Genomic DNA, 20,990 nt, shown 5'->3' with positions numbered 1-20,990 from the left:
AATGATGATTATTCTCAAACGTCAAAACGATCAAGTTACATCGAAACGAAACCGGCAATGAAAATAGGTTACAGTGTAACTTAGAAATGACGACATAAGAAATAAGTGACTACAACAGATTTAATATTGGTTACCCAACCCAAGTAACAACGGTAGCTGAATTGCAAGAGCAATGACTGTTTACGGGTTGGTTAAAGGCGATCAAAGCTGCTTAAAGTAAGCACTTAAATGGTGTTTGAATAAGCGATGTTTAAGCTACCTTAAGGTTTTCAAACCAGTTCTCTCCCAAAAGCTGATAAACAAGCTTAATAGCGGATTTTTCTGCTAAACAATCTGCTTCCAAACAGCCATAAACGTCAAACCGTTTTACGGCTGCTTAAAGGTGTTAAAGTGTAGAGTGGAAGCTTTCATTGGGCTCACAGCTTTCAAACTACTTTAAGGCTGCTTAAGGGTGTTAAAGTGGCTTTACAAACTTCCACCAAGTTTTCTTTCGGCTCACAGCATACATAATGTCAGATCATAGAATTTCGCAATTCGGCTGACAGCAAAAGTTTGTCAGTTATCGACATTATCGACTGCTGCACGCTAGGCGGGCTAGGCTTCAGATGTAAAGATATTCTCACTGTCTGTTCTGTAGATACAAATGGGGCGGATCATATGGTGAGTGCTTATCGATCAAAAGATGGCGGGTTCAATTCCCGGAAAAAAGACATGCATTTTTAATTATTTAGCTCACTTATACGAATTAAAGTTATTCGAAACTAAAAATATCGCGTTGACGGGAGAAATAAAAATTACGCGTTCCATTTTTTTAAATTTAAAAATAGATTTTTTTTGGCTGCATAAAGGTTGATGAAGCGTTGATTAAGCGACTGGAAAAGTAGATTGCAAAACTATTTCTCGTTCTAAAAATAGAATTGACAGCATTGCGCAAATTGGCTATTTAAAAGTGCAAACAAGTTTCTATTAAGCTTCATCGCAGCTTCGAAAGCAGCTATTAATTAGCCTGAAGCTTGATAAAATCACCAGATTTAGATGTTTAAGAGCTGAAAAAAGGTTTTCATTTCTAAACGTAAACCATAGATCAGCCACAGGTTGAATAAAATCAGCTATAAAAGCGTTTGATCAGCCTGAAATTGTTACTTCCCTTTTATAGCTGATTTTATTCAACCTGTGGCTGATCTATGGTTTAGGTTTAGAAATAAAAACCTTTTTTCAGCTCTTAAACATCTAAATCTGGTGATTTTATCAAGCTTCAGGCTAATTAATAGCTGCTTTCGAAGCTGCAATGAAGCTTAATAGAAACTTTTTTGCGCTTTTAAATAGCCAATTTGCGCAATACTGTCAATTCTATTTTTAGAACGAGAAATAGTTTTGCAATCTGCTTTTCCAGTCGCTTAATCAACGCTTCATCAACCTTTATGCAGCCAAAAAAATCTATCTTTAAATTTAAAAAATGAAACGCGGCCTTTTTTATTTTGCTGTAAACATGTTTCGAATGCGATATTTTTAATTTAGAATAACTTAAATTCGTATAAGTAAGCTAGCTAGCTAATTAAAAACGCATGTCTTTTTTCCGGGAATTGAACCCGCCATCTTTTGATCCATAAGCACTCACCGTATGATCCGCCCCATTTGCATCTGCAGAACAGACAGTGAGAATATCTTTACACCTGAAGCCTAGCCCGCCTAGCGTGAAGCAGTCGATAATGTCGATAACGGATAAGCTTTTGCTGTCAGCCGAATTGCGAAATTCTATGATCTGACAGTAAGTGTGCTGTGAGCCGAAAAAAAAACTTGGTAGAAGTTGGTAAAGCCACTTTAACACCTTTAAGCAGCCCTAAAGTAATTTGAAAGCTGTGAGCCTAATGAAAGCTTCCACTCTACATTTTAACACCTTTAAGCAGCCGTAAAACGGTTTGATGTTTATGGCTGTTGAGAAGCAGATTGTTTAGCAGAAAAATCCGCTATTAAGCTTGTTTATCAGCTTTTGGGAGAGAACTGGTTTGAAAAACTTAAAGTAGCTTAAACATCGCTTATATAAACACCATTTAAGTGCTTACTTTATGCAGCTTTGATCGCCTTAAACCAACCCATAAACAGCCATTGCTCTTGCAATTCAGCTACCGTTGTTACTTGGGTACCGTATAACCGATACCGTAACCAGGTCGAAGGCTAAGGTTACGTACAACTAGAATGTAACTGAAATGTAACCTTCTATGATTAACACTGGTGGTAACTGTTTTATTCAAACTGAAACTATTCTTTGATATTAAATTAACACTTTCTTTTCACAACAATCACTAAAAATACCTTTTCCCGATATCAACAATGTGAACAATGAACAATGGCTGCTTAAAATCATTTCATGCAATATGCCGAAAACGATACAAAACTTCAAGGACGATGGTGTAGTAGTTAGAACCAAAGGCAAAATGGCTATGAATTTTACTGTGATAGAAGTGATAGCGAAAACACCTTGATTTTTAATGGTTTCTAGGTGAATGCTCCACTAATTCATTATTGCTAAGAATAAATTTAAAAAATCAAAAAATTAAAATTTAAATTTTTATATTTGATTTACAAAACATCAATTTTTCAAAGAAGTAAGTAACGAAAAGCTATATTAAATAAGAGCGCGTGAATTTTTCAAAGCTAGAATCATGCATTTCACCATAAATTTGAAACTGCATTAAAATTTGTGTTGAAATAATAATTTATACACTCTTCTATATTCAACAGTTAAAATTACTGCTTGACATTGACAGCCATAGATTGAAATAATAAACCTGCTACATTTTCGCTATGCAATAAAAGTTACAAGATAACTAATTTGCCACCAATTGAAAGTCAATTTACAGTTTATGTGTAACTTCAATAGTAACCATTTTGTAACTATACATGTTACATATTGGTTATTGAGTAACTGTTAATGCAACCAGATTTAGTTACATAAGTTGCGCTATTTCGGTTACACAACTGTTATATTTTAGGTTACTGTAACCGAAGTTTTACATTTAAATTTGTCGCATATCAGCCGCTGCGACTCAATTGTGACAACGTGTGCTACTTGGGGATTGTCTTAGCCTGGCTAAAGAAACCCCTCAACCAGTTGCAGCTATTCGTCCGAAATCGAGTCGCTGTGATCCAGCAGCACACAGACAATTTCCGGTGGGAACATGTACGATCCCATCAGAATCCAGCCGATGTCATCTCCCGCGGACAGCTTCCAGAAGATCAGCTACCAACACTCTCTGGTGGCATGGTCCGAGTTACCTTGAAGTGGTGTGCTACGAAGTGGTTATTCCGGACGAGATACCTGAGGAAACGCTACCGGAACTGAAAGTTGCCATCGCCATCTCGGATGTAAGAATGGATATGCCTTTATTCTTCTCCAATTACAGCAATTTCCGCAAGCTACAACGAATTGTTGGGTACATTCGTCGGTTTGCTAATAATTGCCGTAAGCAGAATCAAGCCGACCGAGAACTCAGATCCCATCTGACCGTCCATGAGCTTCGCCGTGCAACAGAAACCATCATCCACGTCTTACAGCATGCACACTTTGCTGACGAAATCAAACGAGTCCTCGACAACGAACCCTGCAAGAGTTTGCTCCGTGTTGGTGGCCGACTTGACCGATCGCAACTACCATTTGAAAGTCGCCATCAAATTATCTTACCGGATAAGGATCCGGTGATTCATCGTTTCATCCAGCAGATGCACGTCGAACTTCTTCACGTTGGGCAAACAGGTTTGCTGAATGCTCTTCGCCAAAGGTACTGGCTCCTGAAAGGTCGATCCATCATCCGTTTCATCACCTGTCGATGGGTTAAATGCTTCCGACCCAATCCTACGACACCCAATCAACTAATGGGAAACCTGCCAGCGTCGAGAGTGATGCCATCGCCCCCGTTCGCCATAACTGGTGTGGATTACGCTGGCCCCTTCTGGATTAAACAAAGGTCACGTCGTCCAACGCTGACCAAGGCGTACGTAGCAGTCTTCGTCTGCATGGCAACTAAGGCTGTGCACCTGGAAGTCGTCTCCGATTTGAGCACCAATGCTTTCCTGGCATCTCTAAGAAGATTAATTGCTCGCCGAGGAATGATTCATGAATTGCACTCGGACAACGCCACCAACTTCCGAGGTGCGAATCATGAATTGAACAGCCTATATCAACAATTCCAGAATCAGCAGGCTGTGAACGCCATCGAATCCTTTTGTCGCAGCCGTGAAATCGAGTGGCATTTCATCCCGCCAGACGCACCGGAGTTCGGCGGCCTCTGGGAGGCAGCCGTGAAATCCTGTAAAACACATCTGAAGCGTGTTGTCGGCAACGTGAAGCTGACATTTGAGGAGCTTTCGACTGTCATAGCTCAAATCGAGGCCGTCTTGAATTCCCGCCCTTTATTCACCATCTCGAATGACCCGGCGGATCCACGAGTCCTCATCGGACGACCACTCACCGCTCCAGCTGAGCCCTCCTTAGAAGACGTCAAGGTTTCCCGTTTGGCGCGCTGGCAACATCTTCAACTCCTTCGTGAACATTTTTGGAGTGATTGGAGCAGAGATTATCTGAACACCCTGCAACCCCGAAAGTAGAACCAACGAGAGATGCCAAATGTTCGCGAGGGCATGATCGTCCTGCTTCATGACCGGAACCAACCACCCCTCAACTGGAAATTAGGACGCATCGTAGCAGTCTACCCTGGTGACGATGGACTTGTTCGTGCAGTCGATGTATTCTCCAAAGGCTGCAAGTATCGTCGTCCAATCAACAAGGTATCTATCCTGCCTATCGAAGACAACGAGTTAGTTGAAAACTCCGGCGATGTCCAGAGAACCGCGGATCCTTCAACCGGGGAGGATGTTCCGTCTCCAGCCGAAAATAACCCGCACCCAGCAGCATACACTGCTGGCATCGCGCAACACACACTGTCACAATCCCGCAGCTATAAAAGCAGCCCACCCAGAGAAAATCACCCCATTCCGTTTTCAACCACCCAGCCGTTCACCTCGCAGCAGTAGCAATAAGCCGAAGAAGAATTAGAATAAAGTTTTGTTAGCATAGCAGCCGGTGTTTGTTTGGTCCACCGTCCACTTCCCCACTGGATTTTCCCACTGAAAGGAGAGCGAGCAAAGTCAACCCCCAGCCCTTATAAGCGATATATGAAGAGTTAATTTTCTCACCGAGACTTTTGCTTTTGCTTTCGCTGCCGCTACCATACAGTCCACTGCCAGAAGATCGTTCAGAGGCGAACAACACCCTCTTGCGGACAAAAAGGTGACTAAAAGCTTTTTGTAACAAAAATTTTTAATCGTGCAACCAATGCATAAGTATAAAAGGTGCGGTAGGTTGAATATGCTATCTTTAACCCTATGACCACAGACAAACAGACATAACACTCGTTTTCCATTCTTCGTACCGATTAAACCGTCATTTCAAACTTGTTCTTAGTTGGGAATGTCTCCGTTTTGGTCAAAGTGGCGCTTGTTCACGAAAGAAGGGGAATTCCCCATAAAAATACTTGCTACTTCGTGGGATGCCCATGTTGCTATTTGATATTTGGGAATGTCGATCATAGATGGTGCTAGTGTTCGGGCTAAATATGAGGTTATCGTACCTTTTGGTTGATTTTTCGTCCAAGAGTTATGTCTGTTTGTCTGTGCTATGACGTTATTCGTCTAGATTGTATCCCGCATTTTGCACCTTACTGGACACCACAGTCTAAAAGTGCGACTGGCACAAAAAGTGCAACAATGCGAATGCTGTGAGTAAGAAAGAGATAGACTGACAACTGCAATGTTGCTGTTTTGTTTTGTCATTTACGTTGGCATTAGAGAAAATAATCTGGATTAATCCAGCTACAGCTGCAAAGCACAATAACATTAAATATAAAAATTAATTCTAGATAGAATTAACAAAAGGGCGAATGTCACAAATGTAAACAAAACGGATGAGAGTTATTTTTTGCTGGACCAGCATAGGAAAATCAACCCTCACTCGGTTTGTTTACGGTTGCGACATTCGCCCTTTTGTTAATTCTATCTTCAATTGTGAATAGTAGAAACTATCCAACTTTTTACGAACCATAATGTCGGACGTGTACGTAATATTTGAACAACATTTTTGACATTTCAGTAGCGTGCAGGAATAAACTAAAAACAATTAATTTATAATTGTCATAATTTTTCATTCATGCTCTGTTGTATTAACCCTTGACGTTTGTTATCAGGATTGAAAAAATCGGATTCATGAAAATGTAGGGAACAAATCAGACTACTTTTGCTGATTGACGGTTTGCGACAAAACTTTGCCCACGTATCCGTTTGCCTAAAGATATAATGAAATAGGAACATAACTGGAAATCGAAAAATTCCAGAAATAGTTTACCTTTTAATAGAATGGAAAAGGGAAACACTGGAGGGACCTTGGGATGGACCTTCTTTTAAACTGGAACATCCAGAAACTGCACAGTATATGCAACCCATTTTACAAATTTAGCACTTGAACAATAATAAAACTAACCGGATTAGTTTGTTATACGGAAAATTGACAAAAGTCTTGGTTTTAGCGATCCAACCAAATGTTTAAATTGTAGCAACGTTTTTATTTTAAACCGTCTAGTAAATTTTTACTTAATACGCGGCTACGAAAATAAGGTGCTGCCACCAGTAAATGTTTGGTCTTCAAAATAAGCAAGGTCAGGAAATTATTTTTTGCTGAACTAGCCTAGCAAAATCAACTCTCAAATGGTTTTTTACGCTTGCGGCATTCACCCTTTTGTTGATTCTATCTTCATATGCGCAATTCCATGAGTGTAAAAGGAATGATGGAGAATTGAATTGAATTGAAGATAGAACCAGCAAACCAGAGAATGTGGCAAACGTGAACAAACCGAGCGAGAGCTGGTTTTCTTATACTGGTGCAGCAGAAAATAACTCATCCGTTTGGTTTACATTTGCGACATTCGCCCTTTTGTTAATTCTATCTAGAAATGGCTAAACTCTATATACTGAAAGTTGAGTTGTTTCCGATAGACCCGCGTACTTTGGTAACCTTTTATGCAACAATGGCGCTAGTAGTCGTGTCTTCAGGATTATAGGAGTGAACTATATTGTTAATATAGTATATTTGACCTTACGCTACTAGACAATAAAAGACAAACAAACAAACAATGATCCATTTTACTTGTACATTGTTTCACTACATTAAGAAAATTAAAAAAGTGAACTTTTTTCCGATTCTTTAACTGTCAACTTTCTCACCGTTACGCTAGTTCCAAAGACCACCACCGTCAGCGCATAAGTTTCTGTCGAACAGGTCAATAGTTTGCCAAACCTTGGCCAAACGCATTAAAAAATGTCCATGTACCTTTACCTAGAGTGACTATATACAGAGTGGCGACAAGTCATCCCAAATGTATGCAATGCGGTTTTTCCAAGGTTTTTCTTTCTCTTTCCTGCATACGCGTTGGATAGGTCGTCTGCTCGATTGGAATGACACTGACAGATAATTATCATTCCAATTTTGACATTTTGTCGCCACTCTGTATATAGTCATTCTACCTTTACCAACATTTCTTTGTGCTGGAGTTACATAGCAGCGATGGCAGCAACATCAAGATCAAGTTTAGACAAGAGAGGTTTTCTGATGTTCACATTTGAAGATAGAATTAACAAAAGGGTGAATGTTGCAAGCGTAATCAAACCGAGTGAGGGTTGATTTTCCTATGCTAATCCAGCAAAAAGTAACTCTCACTCGTTTTGTTTACATTTGCGACATTCGCCCTTTTGTTAATTCTATCTAGATTTGTTTTTCACCCCCGCTGGGTTTCCTTGACGATCACCGAAATTTTCAAAACGGAAACTGTTGAATGTATAAACAACGTCGATGATTGCTAACCAATCGTTCCGCGCACTTCTGTTCTACAAACTGTGAAAACTAGATCACCTATTTTAACTCACCTTGATCAAGATTTAGTTTGTCACTTACTGCTCGAGGGACAATGATAATAAATAGACAGGTTAGGAGGAAAGACATGTTTGATTATATAAGGTTTTGCACGGGCGAGCATAACCTCACTTCTTTGATGTCTATCAGTGGTTTGTTTACATGGGCTTGGAACATGGGTTAACATGTTGAAACTGAATATTGCTTAAAGCCTTAAAGGCAAGTCAGAAAAGCACAAAAGCTGCCATTCCGAGTAGTCTGGAGGGCGACACGACTGGATAATACGCTTTTAAAGCGTTTAACTCCAATTTATGCATATCGCGTTCGCCTAACAAATTGTAAACAAACCACGAGTAGATGTCAAATGGGTGAATTGCGTTCATTCCGGTTCATTCGTGACGTCACCTTGCAAAACCTTATTAGTAAAGAAAACTGATACAACAAACTATGTGCTCATGGCAACTGTACCACGTGGTCGAAAAATTTCAATGCAATCTATAGCAACAAAACGAACGTTGTGACGTAGTTCCAGAGCGCTTCGATTGCTTTTACTGTATGATACAGGCGGAGTACCAGTACGCTTGTACTATCTGCCTAACCTGTGCTTTATTATCATTGCTCGAGGGATGCTCTATTGAAGGATTACTCGTAGATTACTTGAAAACCTTTTACACACTATTTGCACAGAGAACAGATTAACAGGCTCGAAGGAAGTAATCGATTTTTTGTGTGTAAAATCTGTCGGTAGCGCCCTCCAGAAATAGTTTGCCAAACGCATCCAAAAACATTCTTGTACCTTTATCAATATTTCTATGTGCTGGAGTTACATAGCAGCGACGGCAGCGACATCAAAATTTAGTTTGCCACTTACTGCTCGAGGGGTGCTCTATTGAAGGATTACTCGTAGATTACATGAAAATCTTTTACACACTTTTTGTCAATTACCTGGTAATCTGTTCTATGTGCTATTTGTTAATTACCTGGTGGTCTGTTCTCTGTGCTCCTACTTCTTAATTACGTAATCAATTGATATCATTATTGATATCATTAATCATTAATGATAATCAATATAATAATCAATGATAAACTTACAAAATCCAAGACAAAATCATTATAAATTCATGAATTTTTAAATTTAAAAAGTTAACGTAATCAACAAAGTATCATAAAAGGTAACTTTTTAAGTTTTTACAAAGGTGCCTTAGTAATTTAAGCTGTTGGAAACCCCTTGAATTTCGAGCAGTTTTTAATATAAAATTTTTCCGGTTTTCGAGTAATTACCCATGAATGACACATAGTTTTAGAAAAATCTGGCATCTCTGACATATTGTCAAAAAATAAAACTCGTTCTCGTTGTGCGCTAAGTTTAAGTGCGTGGTGTTGTTAATTGTTCGTATTGATACGGTTAACATTAGTTTTCTCCGTATTTTCAACATTCGCTGGTTTCTTTTCTGATAACAAAAATGTCCAGCTGGAAGAAAGCTGCCAAATCGAACCAGAAAGTGCATCGTGAGCGGGCTCAGCCAGTGGCCAGATCTCACCTGGGTATTTTAGAAAAGAAGAAGGACTACAAACTTAGAGCTAACGACCAACATGAAAAAGATGATACGTTAAAACTCCTTCGTAAACGGGCTTTAACTCGGAATCCTGATGAGTTTTACCATCACATGATTAACTCAAAAATTCAAAAAGGAGAACATCATGAATTGGAACAGGAAGATGAGCATAGTTCTGCACAGCTCCGTCTTATGGATACTCAAGATTTACGCTATGTCAATATGAAGCGAACTATGGAAACGAACAAAATAGCTCGTTTACAAAGTCGGCTGCACATGACGGAAGTGGCTGATATAGTTCCCAATCGGCATATTTTTTTCGTCGACAATGAGCAGGAAGCCAGAAGCTTAAACGTGGCAGAAAGATTGCAAACGCATCCCAATTTACTAGGACGGAAAACAAACAGACCAAGGCTTAACCAACTGAAAAAACTAGTTTTGGACATACAGGACGAAAAGGTTTGTTGAACAATACTCTCATAAAGTAACAATTAACTATTTGCTAGTAATCATGAAAATGATTGTTAATTGTAGGTAGTCGAAGCAATGAACGAAGAAAGAGAAAAATCCTATAAAGAACTACATCGTCGTGTGGAGCGTGAGAAGGAACTTACTATAACTCAGCAGAAAATGGAATTAAAACGAGCCATACAAGAAAAGCGCCTTAGAAAGCCTAAGCGCGTTTGCAAGGGAACGCAAGACCGTGCTCCTATATATAAATTCAAATATGAAAGAAAGCGGTGAAAAAAAAACTGTATGATATAAAATATATATTGAATATATGTATGCATATAAAATATAATATGTCAATAATTTGCAACTTAGTTAATTTAACATTTCCAGAAACTTTTGTGTTAACCAATTATGATACCTAAAGCTAAAAACTCAATCGAAGTCTAGATCAAAACTCTTTAAATCAAACTGATCGTTGGCGATAGGTACGCCTTCATTGACCAAAGCAGCCAACTCAGAAGCATCGTAACCAATCAGTTCCCGGAGATCGCATACAAATTTGTACACAAACCGCTTGCCATGTACTTTGGATATCATATCTCCATCATAGTAGTATCTCAGAGCCCGAGATAGCTTTTCGTAATTCATGGTTGGCTTATTCTTACGCTCGCCCCATAATTGTGCCACTAGTTCTGGATTGCAAAGCTTGAATTCACCATCGGTACCTAAACGAACAACAAAGAAGTCCAAATAGAGCAAATATATTTTGTTTGCGCTGTCATAAAAAAATAATTGGGTTCCAATCGAAGCACATACCCATCCACTGAATTATTCCACGGTGCTCCTTGTCAGTTAGAATTTCTAACAAAAATTGCCACAATTGAATCTGACCGTTATTTCCACTGCGATTACCACAATAGCTGGTTTCATCTAAAAATTTACAAAAGAATATTGTGGTTAAACATTCTTTGCCATGCTTAAGTAAATTGTCCTTCGCTTACTTCCCATGCTGTTTCTAGGAACCTTACGCAAAATAGCCATCTCGTCATACTCTTCTCCATCACCGTTCTTTTGCACAACCGCCACAAATTTGCACTTTCGTAGCAACTCCATGTGAGTCCAAAACAAATCCCCAGGGTCATTTGGAACCTTCTGTTTAAACTCAGCATGATCCATTTCGCACAACTCTTTTCCACTTATGGTCCAATCAGGCAATTTAATGTTACTCAATTGAAAAGTACGTACAGCCCACTGAATCCAATGTTTGACCTGTGCCACCGTCCACTCGATCGGATCATCCGGAATATTGAGACGTTGCTGATCACGTTTGAAATTCGTATCACAAACCCAGCGAAGAGCTGATTGACCTCCTTCTCCCATCTCGTCATCATCATCGTCGTCGTCGATTATCGTAGGCGAATCCGGCACCACTTTCGGAGAACTCTTCACTGTCAACGTATTACTGTTTGCGACTTGCGTAGCAACTTTCTCCGCATTCGCTTCTGCATTAGCGGAATTAATGATTGCAGCTACAGCCGAAGCTGTCTCTTGTTCTTCCTTCGAGGATAATTGTAACTGTTTTGCGGAGGAAGTGCTACTATTATTTGGCGCAGCTGCTGGAGGAGAGGAAGGCGTTACCGGAGGGCTTTGATTAGCCAAAGAGTTGGATTCTACGTTGTTCATTGATGCTACTGCCGCAGCTGCTGCAGCTACTTGGGCTGCTGCAGCCGCTTGCGCTGCTGCCAATTCCAGTTCCTGCTGATAGCTTTCCAGCACCTCATCCGTAGGTTTTAAAACATCAGCAATATTAATACGGCGCTTCGCTGTCTGCACCTGGACATTTATCTGCACCAAGCCTTCTCCTTGAACACACTGATCAACCAGATTTTTATGTGATTCCAACATCTGAGTGTCCTGCAGCCAAAATTCATAGTGTTTCAGCGAAACCCCAATTCTCTGCTCTACCAACCCCCTGTGAAATATACACAATAGTGAGAAAGCATCAATGGGTCAACGACCCCAATTAGCACTGACCTCAACGTTGACAAATTTTCCCGCAAGTCCATATGCACCACGATTGTATCGTCCTCCTCATCGCCATCATTCGCATCACCAAGAAACAAACCATTCCCATTCGCCAAAAACTCTGAATTCGTAATTATACCCAATCCGTCCTCGCCGAGCTGCGAAATGTGATCCGGAAGTGGCAAATCCGGTACCTCCATTTTGATGTTAAGCGAATCCATTCTTGTAACCTGTCTTCGCCACTTTACTCGTCAACTACTGCTGCTTTATTTATAACTTTCGTTTTATATTATGTCAACTATTTGCAAAACGAGCTTTATCAAATCTTCACTCACTTGTTTTTCTTTAAAATAACGAAAATCCTTCAAGACCAACACGACAACCAAACGCAACCCAGTGAAACCGAATGAAACTGAAACACGAACACGACAGACCCGACAAACAAGGCTGCCAGCAGTGTTGCCACATATTCATCTGTACTGGAAAGGATAAAAATCTTTTTCATCTGTACTTTTTCTCCCAAAAATCTGTACCGAAATCTGTACCATTAAAAATATTTATTGTATAGAAAAAATGGGTTTGTTAGCATTAAAAAAATGCAGAAGTCCCATATCATTTATTTATTAGATGATGTTTGCACATATCTCTGCTAAACTTAGACATAAATACGGTTTATGTTGTTTTAATTCATACTAAGAATTGCTTCTCTATTGATTTCAAGAAACAGCACTCAGAAAAACGAATAAGTTTTCAACACTCAGAAAAATCTGTACCTATCTGTACTTTTTGGCAAAAATCTGTAATCTGTACCGCACAGAATCTGTACCAAAAAATTCGAAAAAATCTGTACTTTTCCAGATAAATCTGTACATGTGGCAACACTGGCTGCCAGACTAATTTAAAAAAAAAACAAAACTATCACATCCGGGAATTCAGCAAGGGTTTGAAAGGTTTGAAACGAACGTCAAATGCATACAGGGGTTTGAAACGAACGTCAAATGCATATGATTGCAATGTAACCGTTTTTTCTGACATTTCGGTTCGAGTGACGGCTAACGCTTTATTCAATGGAAATTCTAATTGCCGGCGAACTAGTTGAAGGATGCTCTCTTCACTCCTACATGAGAAAGAGATAGCATGATTACATACCCTTGAATGCATATGATTGCAGTGTAACCGTTTTTTCTGACGTTTCGGTTCCATCGACGGCTAACGCTTTATTCAATGGAAATTCTAATTGCCGGCGAACTAGTTGAAGGATACTCTCTTCACTCCTACATGAGAAAGAGATAGCATGATTACATACCCTTGGAATTCAGGAGACTTCGCAGCTGAAACAAAATTATAGCCGTTACGGATGGATATCCAGCTTCTTATACGAGCCATAGTAGCGGACGTGTTCGCAATATTTGAACAGCATTTTTGACATATTTCCCTAATACATCGCACGTTTTCTTTCCGCGTGTTCACGGTGAAACTAAAGGAATGTACGGAAAGAAAACGTGCGATGTATTAGGGAAATGTCAAAAAAGCTGTTCAAATATTACGAACACGTCCGCCATCATGGCTCGTAAAAAGCTGGATAGAAAAAAACTATTACGAACAGTTTTCTCAGTGTAGCATTATGGCATCTGCCATTATCCCGACAAATTATATGTATTAGCGATATTAATCCAGCTTTTTGCGAGTCATAATGGCGGGCGGCATAATACGTGTTGGTAATATGTATTTGGGCAGTTTTTTTGACCGCATGATTTATTATACCGTGGACCCCCGTTCGTTTGACCGTTTTTAATCTGAACACTTTTTAATTTGAACCCCGTTGGTTTGCACGACGTGCAAATTAAAAATTGTTCAAATGTCATTCTCAATATGACATCATTTGCTTATGCAGACAATGCACATAAACACGTTTGTTTGTACTGATCTAACGTGTTTAATCTGTTTCACATTGCCTTTTCCCAACGATTAGTGTAGAAATCCAATCGGAGAATGAAATACTCGCTGCTTTCAACTGCCAACTGAATCAAACCACCAAAACAATAACAAAGAACAGGGCAGCCAGTTCACACAAGTTCCAGCATATTTAGGGTTACCCGTTGTTCAAATTAAAAACCAACCCCGTTAGTTTGCATGAGGAATCGTTCAAACGAACGGGAGTCCACTGTAGTAATTTGATGGATGACAATAATTATTACCTATGTTTTCACGTAAACTTGACGTGACGATTTTTTTGAGTGTACAAAGAATATAAAAAAATCTGGCATTTCTGCTCTTGTTGTGTTTGTTGTTTTTGCAAGTGTACTGATGGTGACGCTAACTTGACGCAAAGCCTTTAAAGTGCGTAAACATTGATGTTTTTAACGGAATTAAACATTTTTATTAGCTTAATAAATCTTGTAAAAAATAAGTATAAAGCAATACCTATATAGGTTGTGATAAGTACGATCAATCACAAGTACAGCGGAAATATGTCACATAAAAGAAGATCACTTAGGTGAGTTTATAAGCACATTCTGTTCATTAATATGATAATATGATTGATATAAGTTTAAATCTTTTTTTAAGTGTGGAAAAAAATGTATCAAACGATTCCTTTTCAATACAACGGAAAATTTGGCATGCAGTAGTTGATGTGAGTAAAATTTTACTTTCAAGTTTTTTACTTCAGAATCACGCTGGGAAATCAGCAACTTTTTTGCAATTTGTTCCTTACTGAACTGGCTCCTGCTTTTCCTACTTTTCGCAGGCCGTTGTTGGCCGGCTGCGGTCGCGGTTTTCCGCTGGATACACCGATGGCGATGTCCGAAGTGTGCCCGAGACGGGTGTTTTCAAATGCACACGACACTATCAAACAGTGGTTGAGGAACAGCTGAAGCTGTACTTTAATCAGATTCTTAATATTTTTCGTGTGATTGGCGGGTGGTTCGTGCTAAAAGAACGCAAACGAAAGTTAAACCAGATGCATGTTGAAGCCATTCAGTTTCCAGAGTTAAACCAACCATCTACTGGTGAACCAGCCAGGGTAAAAATATTTTCTACTTTTACTATTTAATTAGGTGATTCTGAAGTTTCAAAATTTGTGTAAACTGTTCTTCATTTTTATGTATTTTAAACAGAAATACTGCAAAATCCGCGATCAAGATACTCGTACCGTAGTTGATGTAAGAAAGACTGATCATGATAGCAACGAAGCGAATGAAGTAAACACGACAGTAGCGTACTGTCTTCAAGAAGATCCTAATGCAGAAGACCAACAGTTGTCTGGAATACCTAAAAAGAAAAGATGTTGGGACAAGCCGTGCGTGCCGCAATGTGTGGAAAAATTTGAAGACCAGAGCACGAAACTCAATGAGTTAAGTCAAAAAAAAGTTGAAAATTGGTTAGCCGATAATTTCCCAGGCGTGGAACAAACTAATCCTCAAGCTCCGAAAATGGCCATGTGTGAGCTAAACAGAAATTGCGATGAAATAAAACTTCAACTTGAGCAAAATATGGCTGTTTCAAACAACGACGACGAAGATTCACTGCTCTCGGTAGACACTGCGAAATATATACTTTCGAATCGAAATAAGAGTAATAACATCAATAAAGTTCGTGCAACTACTACTATTCAGCAGTTTGCGCTTGCCTCCAACCGTACAACGAACGCCAAACTTTCGCTGATAAATTTAAACCGGAATGTTACCAAAACACCTCCACTAGCAATGTACAAAGAAAGCAGGGTAAGAGGTTAGAATTTTATTTATTAGTAAGGGTGGTGCAAAAAAACGAGCTCGAATTACGATTTTTTAGAATCAATATGTGGATCTTGCTAACCGATGGAGATAAAACCCAAATTCCGTCCCTCCTCACTTTATTATTCCTTAAAGAATCAAACAACCGAGATGGATCGATTGTACATTTTGATTTTGAGCTCATTGTACGTAATCGAAATTTGAAATTAAAATTCTGAGCAGAATGGATTTGATCAAAATGTGGAATCGAGATGATTATTTATGTCGACTGTATCTTCCTTCGACTTCATAGTAGAATCTGTTCCAAATGGTCTATTTAAATCAATTTCCCCTAGATATTTGGGGGGAAGGGAGAAAATGCTCAGTAACTGTTCAAGTCCATCTCCACCATGGAGGAGCCAAGCGAAAACACACCGTTTACTTTTCGTATTACCTACTTAAAGAAGGCCACTGCTATGAATTATCTTAGTTTGAAATATTCCGCCCACTATTATAACAAGCGCTGATAGTAGCTGAGCGGAATGGCGATAAGGAAAGCAATGGGTGCAGGACCAAGTCTTTCCGGTTGGCGCTAAAAGATGAGCACACGACCGCAAGCCAACGGAGGCATCAACGGCAACGATCGTAGAAGAAACTCAGCGCAAGGCGGTCGGCACAGTAGATACATCGGATAGGGCAACATGCCATTCTTAAGGTGTTTGTTGTAAGTAAGATAATCGAATAAAACAAATACGTATATATACGTATCCTCTGTGTAAAACTAAGGGGACAGTTTAAAAGTTTAGACTTGGGCGGTAAGTTACCTGCCAGGGTGTGGGCTGAGCAACTATCAATTACAATTACGATTGGGTGGAACGCATTTTATTGCACAATATGTTCGAGATGCCTCCCAGTTGGTTTCGAGGTATGACGCTGGCTTAATAAGCCGTCGTATGTTCGAATCCCGGCTGGAAGAGGCTGTTAATAGGATCGTAGCAACTGACCCTGCAATTGTCCTGTACTTTAACAGCTGGCTGCGAAGTCTGTCGTATAAAAAAAACAGAAGGTCAAGTTTCGATAACGGAATGTAGCACCTAGGCTTTGCTTTGCTATGTTCGAGATAACGTATTTAATATTTACTTACATATCGAATATTTGATGGGGGGGAATGCTCATCAACTCTTCCGGTCAACCTCTAGCTTGAGGTGCCAGGTGAAAACTCACTGATTACCTGTCGCTCTACCTATCTAAGGAAGGCGTCTGCACTGAATTATCTCAGTTTAAAATATTCCGCCCACTATTATCACAGTAGCAATAGTGGCAGTAGCTGAGCGGAATGGAGATAAGGACGGCAATGGGTACAGGACCAAGTCCCCCCCGGCTGGCGCTAAAAGATGAGCACGCGAATGCCAGGCAGCTGCAGGAACATCAACAACAACAAGGAACCCCCACGAGACATGGAAGGACCACAGCGCACAGCAAAGGGAATGAAACCAGAGATCTCCACTGCCGATGATCGCCAGGACAGGTTCTCGTCAAAAGTCCGGATATCGTTGACTGAGCTACGTCGCAAGCAGCCTCTGACGCACCAAGTTTCGCAGGCGTGCAGCAATACAGATAGATAACGTTTGAGTTAAAAATTAAGATTTCGGTATGTAGAGTGATCTGGTTTAAGCGCCAAATGTTTACCAGACCTGCAAAGGCACCGTTGGCCACCGCTCGGCCATGCACACGGTATGTCAATCGCATAAGACAAGTTTTTTGACGACTTGAAGTAACACATACATTGAGTATACAGCTGTAAGTAAGATTGCATATTCGATAGACCAGATCATTAAATTTAAATACTTTTTTTATGTATATACTCCCATTATTCAATTAATTACACGGTGTTACATGGAAAAAATACTTCTCAAATGACCTAATGTACGTTGTTAGTCACACCTAGTACATCATAAAACACATTTGAAATCTTCCTAACACCCCCAAAATTTCAAATTATTGCAAAAAAACTTTTTTTGGCTAGGTGTACACATACTATCATGAATAACTCAATAATTTTCCGAGCAATTTTAAGTTTTTTATACATTTTTAAAAAGCTTAGAGGATAAGCTTTCAGGATATATATAGATTCACTATGGTTCTACAAAAGTTAGACGAGATTTTTTCAATTAAATATGAAATTTAACTGAAAAATTAAAATTTTTCTCACTTTAGCGGTGCTTAAAGTGACTCTAAAAAGTGACCCACACTCCTAAGCTCACCATCACTTGTTTTATATTCAATCCTAAGTCTTTGGTCAAAATTTCAGCCAAATTGGTCAATATTTGCAAATTTGAGACCATTTTTAAGAGTTTTTTGCTTCTCATATACTGCCGGAGGAAGCATAACTGTCCCATGTTACATTTAGTCATTTTCGACATTTTGTTGTCAAACGTTATAATTTTATATGTATTTTTATAATATGAATCGCAACCATGGTGTTTATACTAGAAAAACTCGAAAAAATTTCAAAAATATTTGTCTCGCTGCATATACCTTTTCATATAAAATGTTTTCACGTTGTATACAGAATTGAGTAAAGTTTTTTAACATTATCTCAAAGAGGGACAAATAATAACATCAAAACTAAATAATTTTAGAAAAATGAGTTTTTCAACTTTGGGTGCGATTTTCTCATTTTCGTGTTTAGTAACATAAGACAGATATGCTTCCAGCGGCAGTATAACACCCGCCTAATCTTACATCGTGTACAAGATGCTCAGTTGTAAGTTTGGGCGGGTGAGATATGGGAAGCAACCAATTCTACAACTCTAAAAAATGATCTCAAATTTGCAAATGTTGACCGATTTGGTTGAAATTGGTTGAAACCAAAGTCTTGGGATTGCATATAAAACAAGTGATGGTGAGCTTAGGAATGTGGGTCATTTTTAAGGTCACTTTAAGGACCCCTAAAGTGAGAAAAATTTCATTTTTTTAGTAAAATTTCATATTTAATTGAAAAAATCTCGTCTAACTTTTGTAGAACCATAGTGAATGTGTATATATCCTGAAAGCTTGTCCTCTAAGCTTTCCAAAAAGGAATAAAAGATTTAAAATTACTCAGAAAATTATTGAGTTATTCATGATAGTGTGTGTACACCTAGCAAAAAAACGTTTTTTTTGGAATAACTTGAAATTTTGGGGGTGTTAGGATGATGTCATATGTGTTTTTATGATGTACTAGGTGTGATTAACAACGTAGGTCATTTACAAAGTATATCAAAAAAAAATTTTGTTTTTCACCATGTTATTTTAACAATTTTATCTCGTTACAGCAAACCAAATGCTCTCTACTCTATTATTTCACTTTCTATCTCCAACTATCCTCTATGTAATGTATCTGAAACTAGTGGGACCGATTAGTCTGAGCTTGCTAGTGGAAAAAGCCGGTGCGCTATACGGTCTAGTGCATATTCAAGTAACAAAGCTTGGTAGATCACGAGAGAGCTATCCCTTATGGCTTATATAGAATTGAGGCGTGATCATACTTGCAATGTCACTTCGGATAACGGTCAGGCTTGGTAGGTTCTCACCCAACATATGCGTGCATAAGTAGGTGGGCAGAAAGTGTTCTGCCAGGGTGAGGACTGATAAATTACAATTACAATTACTTACATATCGAATACTTGATTCAAAACAGATGAATAATTTCAACTTCTTGCTTCCAGGGAGAGAAGTCAAGCGCAATGTACAAGCAGCATGTTTCAACATCAAGATATTCAACACCGGAAAAAGATAGGACGAGGAAAAGGAGAAAAGTTTTCAAAAAAACAGTGAAAAAAAGAATTCTATTTCGTAGAAATAGTTGGTCTTCTAAGGCTTCGAATGTTTCGCAGGAATACGAAAAATCTCTGCAAAAAAAATACCACGTGACAAAAATCTCGCCGATGAAATCAGCAGGAAAGCAAATGCAATGGATTGAAAGCAACCTGCCAAAAAGTACTGGGACGAGCAGTAGTGAAGATGAAACACTAGTCCGGAAGCAACCCAGAAGAACTCGCCGACGACGCTCGGTGACGCAAAAAGCGCTGAAAGGTGATGCAAGCCCTTGTCGGAAAAGTGGCTCATCGGAGTGGTTTGAAGAGTCGTTAGAATCAATCGCATCGAGTCACGAGGATACAATGCCACACTCTTCTAAAATCAACAACTCTAACTTGAACACTACTAGAAATAGTAGCATATGCAGGTCAAATAGTATTTACGATCCAGCCCGCAGTATATTGGTCTATGTACCACGGCAAATCGAGCCATCATTGCCATCCAGTGATCGAATTCGTGTCACCGTGAAAGATTTAGATCTTAGCCAGGTTACTAAGCCGCATCACCTGCAGGAATTTCAAAAATTTAACTACCTAATACATCCGAACTCGACTGTACGGTTCTATCCGTCTGATTCGGACGATGACTTTCCGAAACCTGCACTAAGTGCAAAACTTCTACAAATGATTGCGGAAGACTCGGAAAGCTTCGATGAAGATGATCCCATATTGGTCTACAATCCCCGTACTTTAAATCGTCTCAACTTGAGGGAAATTCCCTACAACAATGATTGTTGACACTGCAAGAAAACTCATAATTGTAAAGTAAATTTTGTAATAAATACTTTGTTAAGCTTGTTAAGTTATATTTTTCGATCATAAAGCGCTCGCAAAAGAAAAGAGAGTATTGAGATTACTCAAATTTGATAATGGTTTAATCGTCCAATCTAGAATATTCGCCTCAATTCTATATTCCGATCGGATCCGTTCCGATCAGAAACGTCCCGATCGACATGTATTATAGCATATGTAGAATAGAGGCGGTTATTAGACTAGTACTTTACACGTTCTGAGTTGCGCACGCGGACGTGACTGGAGTCACGTGTATGAACAATCGAAAATCTAATTGAATGCTTTTTAACATCGCTCTTGAGAGAGTGATCCGTCAAGGCAATATAGAAACGACAGGCGGTTTTCAGCAAAGGTAAGTAGCTTCTAGGCTATGCAGATGACTTTGATATTATATAACCAGAAACTTTACAACGGCGAAGCCCTACAGCGCCAGACTGAAAGCGGAGGCTAGGGAAATCCGGCTAAAAATAAATGCGTCGAAGACCAAATACATTATGAATGGCAGAGGCTCAAGGGACTGCTCATGGATGCATAGTTGACGTAACGACCAACACCATGATATTTGAGAAAACGCATTTTTATCGTCAAAAACATTTATAGCCATATAATATAAACTGCATACTTTTTCAAT

General features: G+C 39.2%; 4 protein-coding genes across 6 annotated transcripts; 3 read left to right on the top strand and 1 right to left on the bottom strand.

Moving 5' to 3' along the window:
* The first annotated feature begins 3,372 nt into the window (after positions 1-3,372).
* On the top strand, positions 3,373-4,605 carry LOC128745695 (uncharacterized). The gene has a single exon (XM_053842774.1). It carries the CDS (start codon positions 3,373-3,375, stop codon positions 4,603-4,605), a length of 1,233 nt encoding a protein of 410 aa, XP_053698749.1.
* Positions 4,606-9,358: 4,753 nt separating this feature from the next.
* On the top strand, positions 9,359-10,295 carry LOC128733746 (probable U3 small nucleolar RNA-associated protein 11). The gene is made up of 2 exons (XM_053827518.1): positions 9,359-9,972; positions 10,048-10,295. The coding sequence occupies exons 1-2, from the start codon at positions 9,421-9,423 to the stop codon at positions 10,255-10,257; spliced, it is 762 nt and encodes a 253-aa protein (XP_053683493.1). The 5' UTR covers positions 9,359-9,420; the 3' UTR covers positions 10,258-10,295.
* Positions 10,296-10,309: 14 nt separating this feature from the next.
* LOC128733735 (DNA-binding protein Ets97D) lies at positions 10,310-12,381 on the bottom strand. The gene is made up of 5 exons (XM_053827506.1): positions 12,327-12,381; positions 12,001-12,255; positions 10,968-11,938; positions 10,783-10,896; positions 10,310-10,691 (listed from the first exon to the last, which is right to left on the bottom strand). Exons 2-5 carry the CDS (start codon positions 12,210-12,212, stop codon positions 10,399-10,401), a joined length of 1,590 nt encoding a protein of 529 aa, XP_053683481.1. The 5' UTR covers positions 12,213-12,255; positions 12,327-12,381; the 3' UTR covers positions 10,310-10,398.
* Positions 12,382-14,366: 1,985 nt separating this feature from the next.
* LOC128741654 (uncharacterized) lies at positions 14,367-20,313 on the top strand. 3 transcript variants are annotated; one of them, XM_053837620.1, is made up of 6 exons: positions 14,367-14,488; positions 14,560-14,626; positions 14,741-15,016; positions 15,111-15,716; positions 19,418-19,522; positions 19,586-20,313. In XM_053837620.1, the coding sequence occupies exons 1-6, from the start codon at positions 14,463-14,465 to the stop codon at positions 20,303-20,305; spliced, it is 1,800 nt and encodes a 599-aa protein (XP_053693595.1). In that variant the 5' UTR covers positions 14,367-14,462; the 3' UTR covers positions 20,306-20,313. The 3 variants fall into 3 exon arrangements, with proteins under 3 accessions (XP_053693595.1, XP_053693588.1, XP_053693604.1); XM_053837613.1 differs by having other exon boundaries at positions 19,418-20,313; XM_053837629.1 differs by lacking the exon at positions 14,741-15,016 and having other exon boundaries at positions 19,418-20,313.
* The last annotated feature ends 677 nt before the right edge of the window (positions 20,314-20,990 follow it).

This window comes from Sabethes cyaneus, chromosome 1 (genome assembly GCF_943734655.1).
Source record: "Sabethes cyaneus chromosome 1, idSabCyanKW18_F2, whole genome shotgun sequence".
Lineage (NCBI taxonomy): Eukaryota > Metazoa > Arthropoda > Insecta > Diptera > Culicidae > Sabethes > Sabethes cyaneus.
The sequence above is the reverse complement of the archived record's forward strand: the minus strand, read 5'-3'. Positions and strand labels throughout refer to the sequence as shown.

Coding starts and splice junctions, on each gene's coding strand:
- LOC128745695 (XM_053842774.1), top strand. CDS start 3,373: ATGGATATGCCTTTATTCTTCTCCAATTACAGCAATTTCCGCAAGCTA.
- LOC128733746 (XM_053827518.1), top strand. CDS start 9,421: ATGTCCAGCTGGAAGAAAGCTGCCAAATCGAACCAGAAAGTGCATCGT. Junction 9,973..10,047: donor TGGACATACAGGACGAAAAG/GTTTGTTGAACA, acceptor TGTTAATTGTAG/GTAGTCGAAGCAATGAACGA.
- LOC128733735 (XM_053827506.1), bottom strand. CDS start 12,212: ATGGATTCGCTTAACATCAAAATGGAGGTACCGGATTTGCCACTTCCG. Junction 11,939..12,000: donor GAAAATTTGTCAACGTTGAG/GTCAGTGCTAAT, acceptor TATATTTCACAG/GGGGTTGGTAGAGCAGAGAA. Junction 10,897..10,967: donor TCCTAGAAACAGCATGGGAA/GTAAGCGAAGGA, acceptor GTAAATTTTTAG/ATGAAACCAGCTATTGTGGT.
- LOC128741654 (XM_053837613.1), top strand. CDS start 14,463: ATGTCACATAAAAGAAGATCACTTAG. Junction 15,017..15,110: donor CTACTGGTGAACCAGCCAGG/GTAAAAATATTT, acceptor TATTTTAAACAG/AAATACTGCAAAATCCGCGA. Junction 15,717..19,417: donor CAATGTACAAAGAAAGCAGG/GTAAGAGGTTAG, acceptor TCTTGCTTCCAG/GGAGAGAAGTCAAGCGCAAT.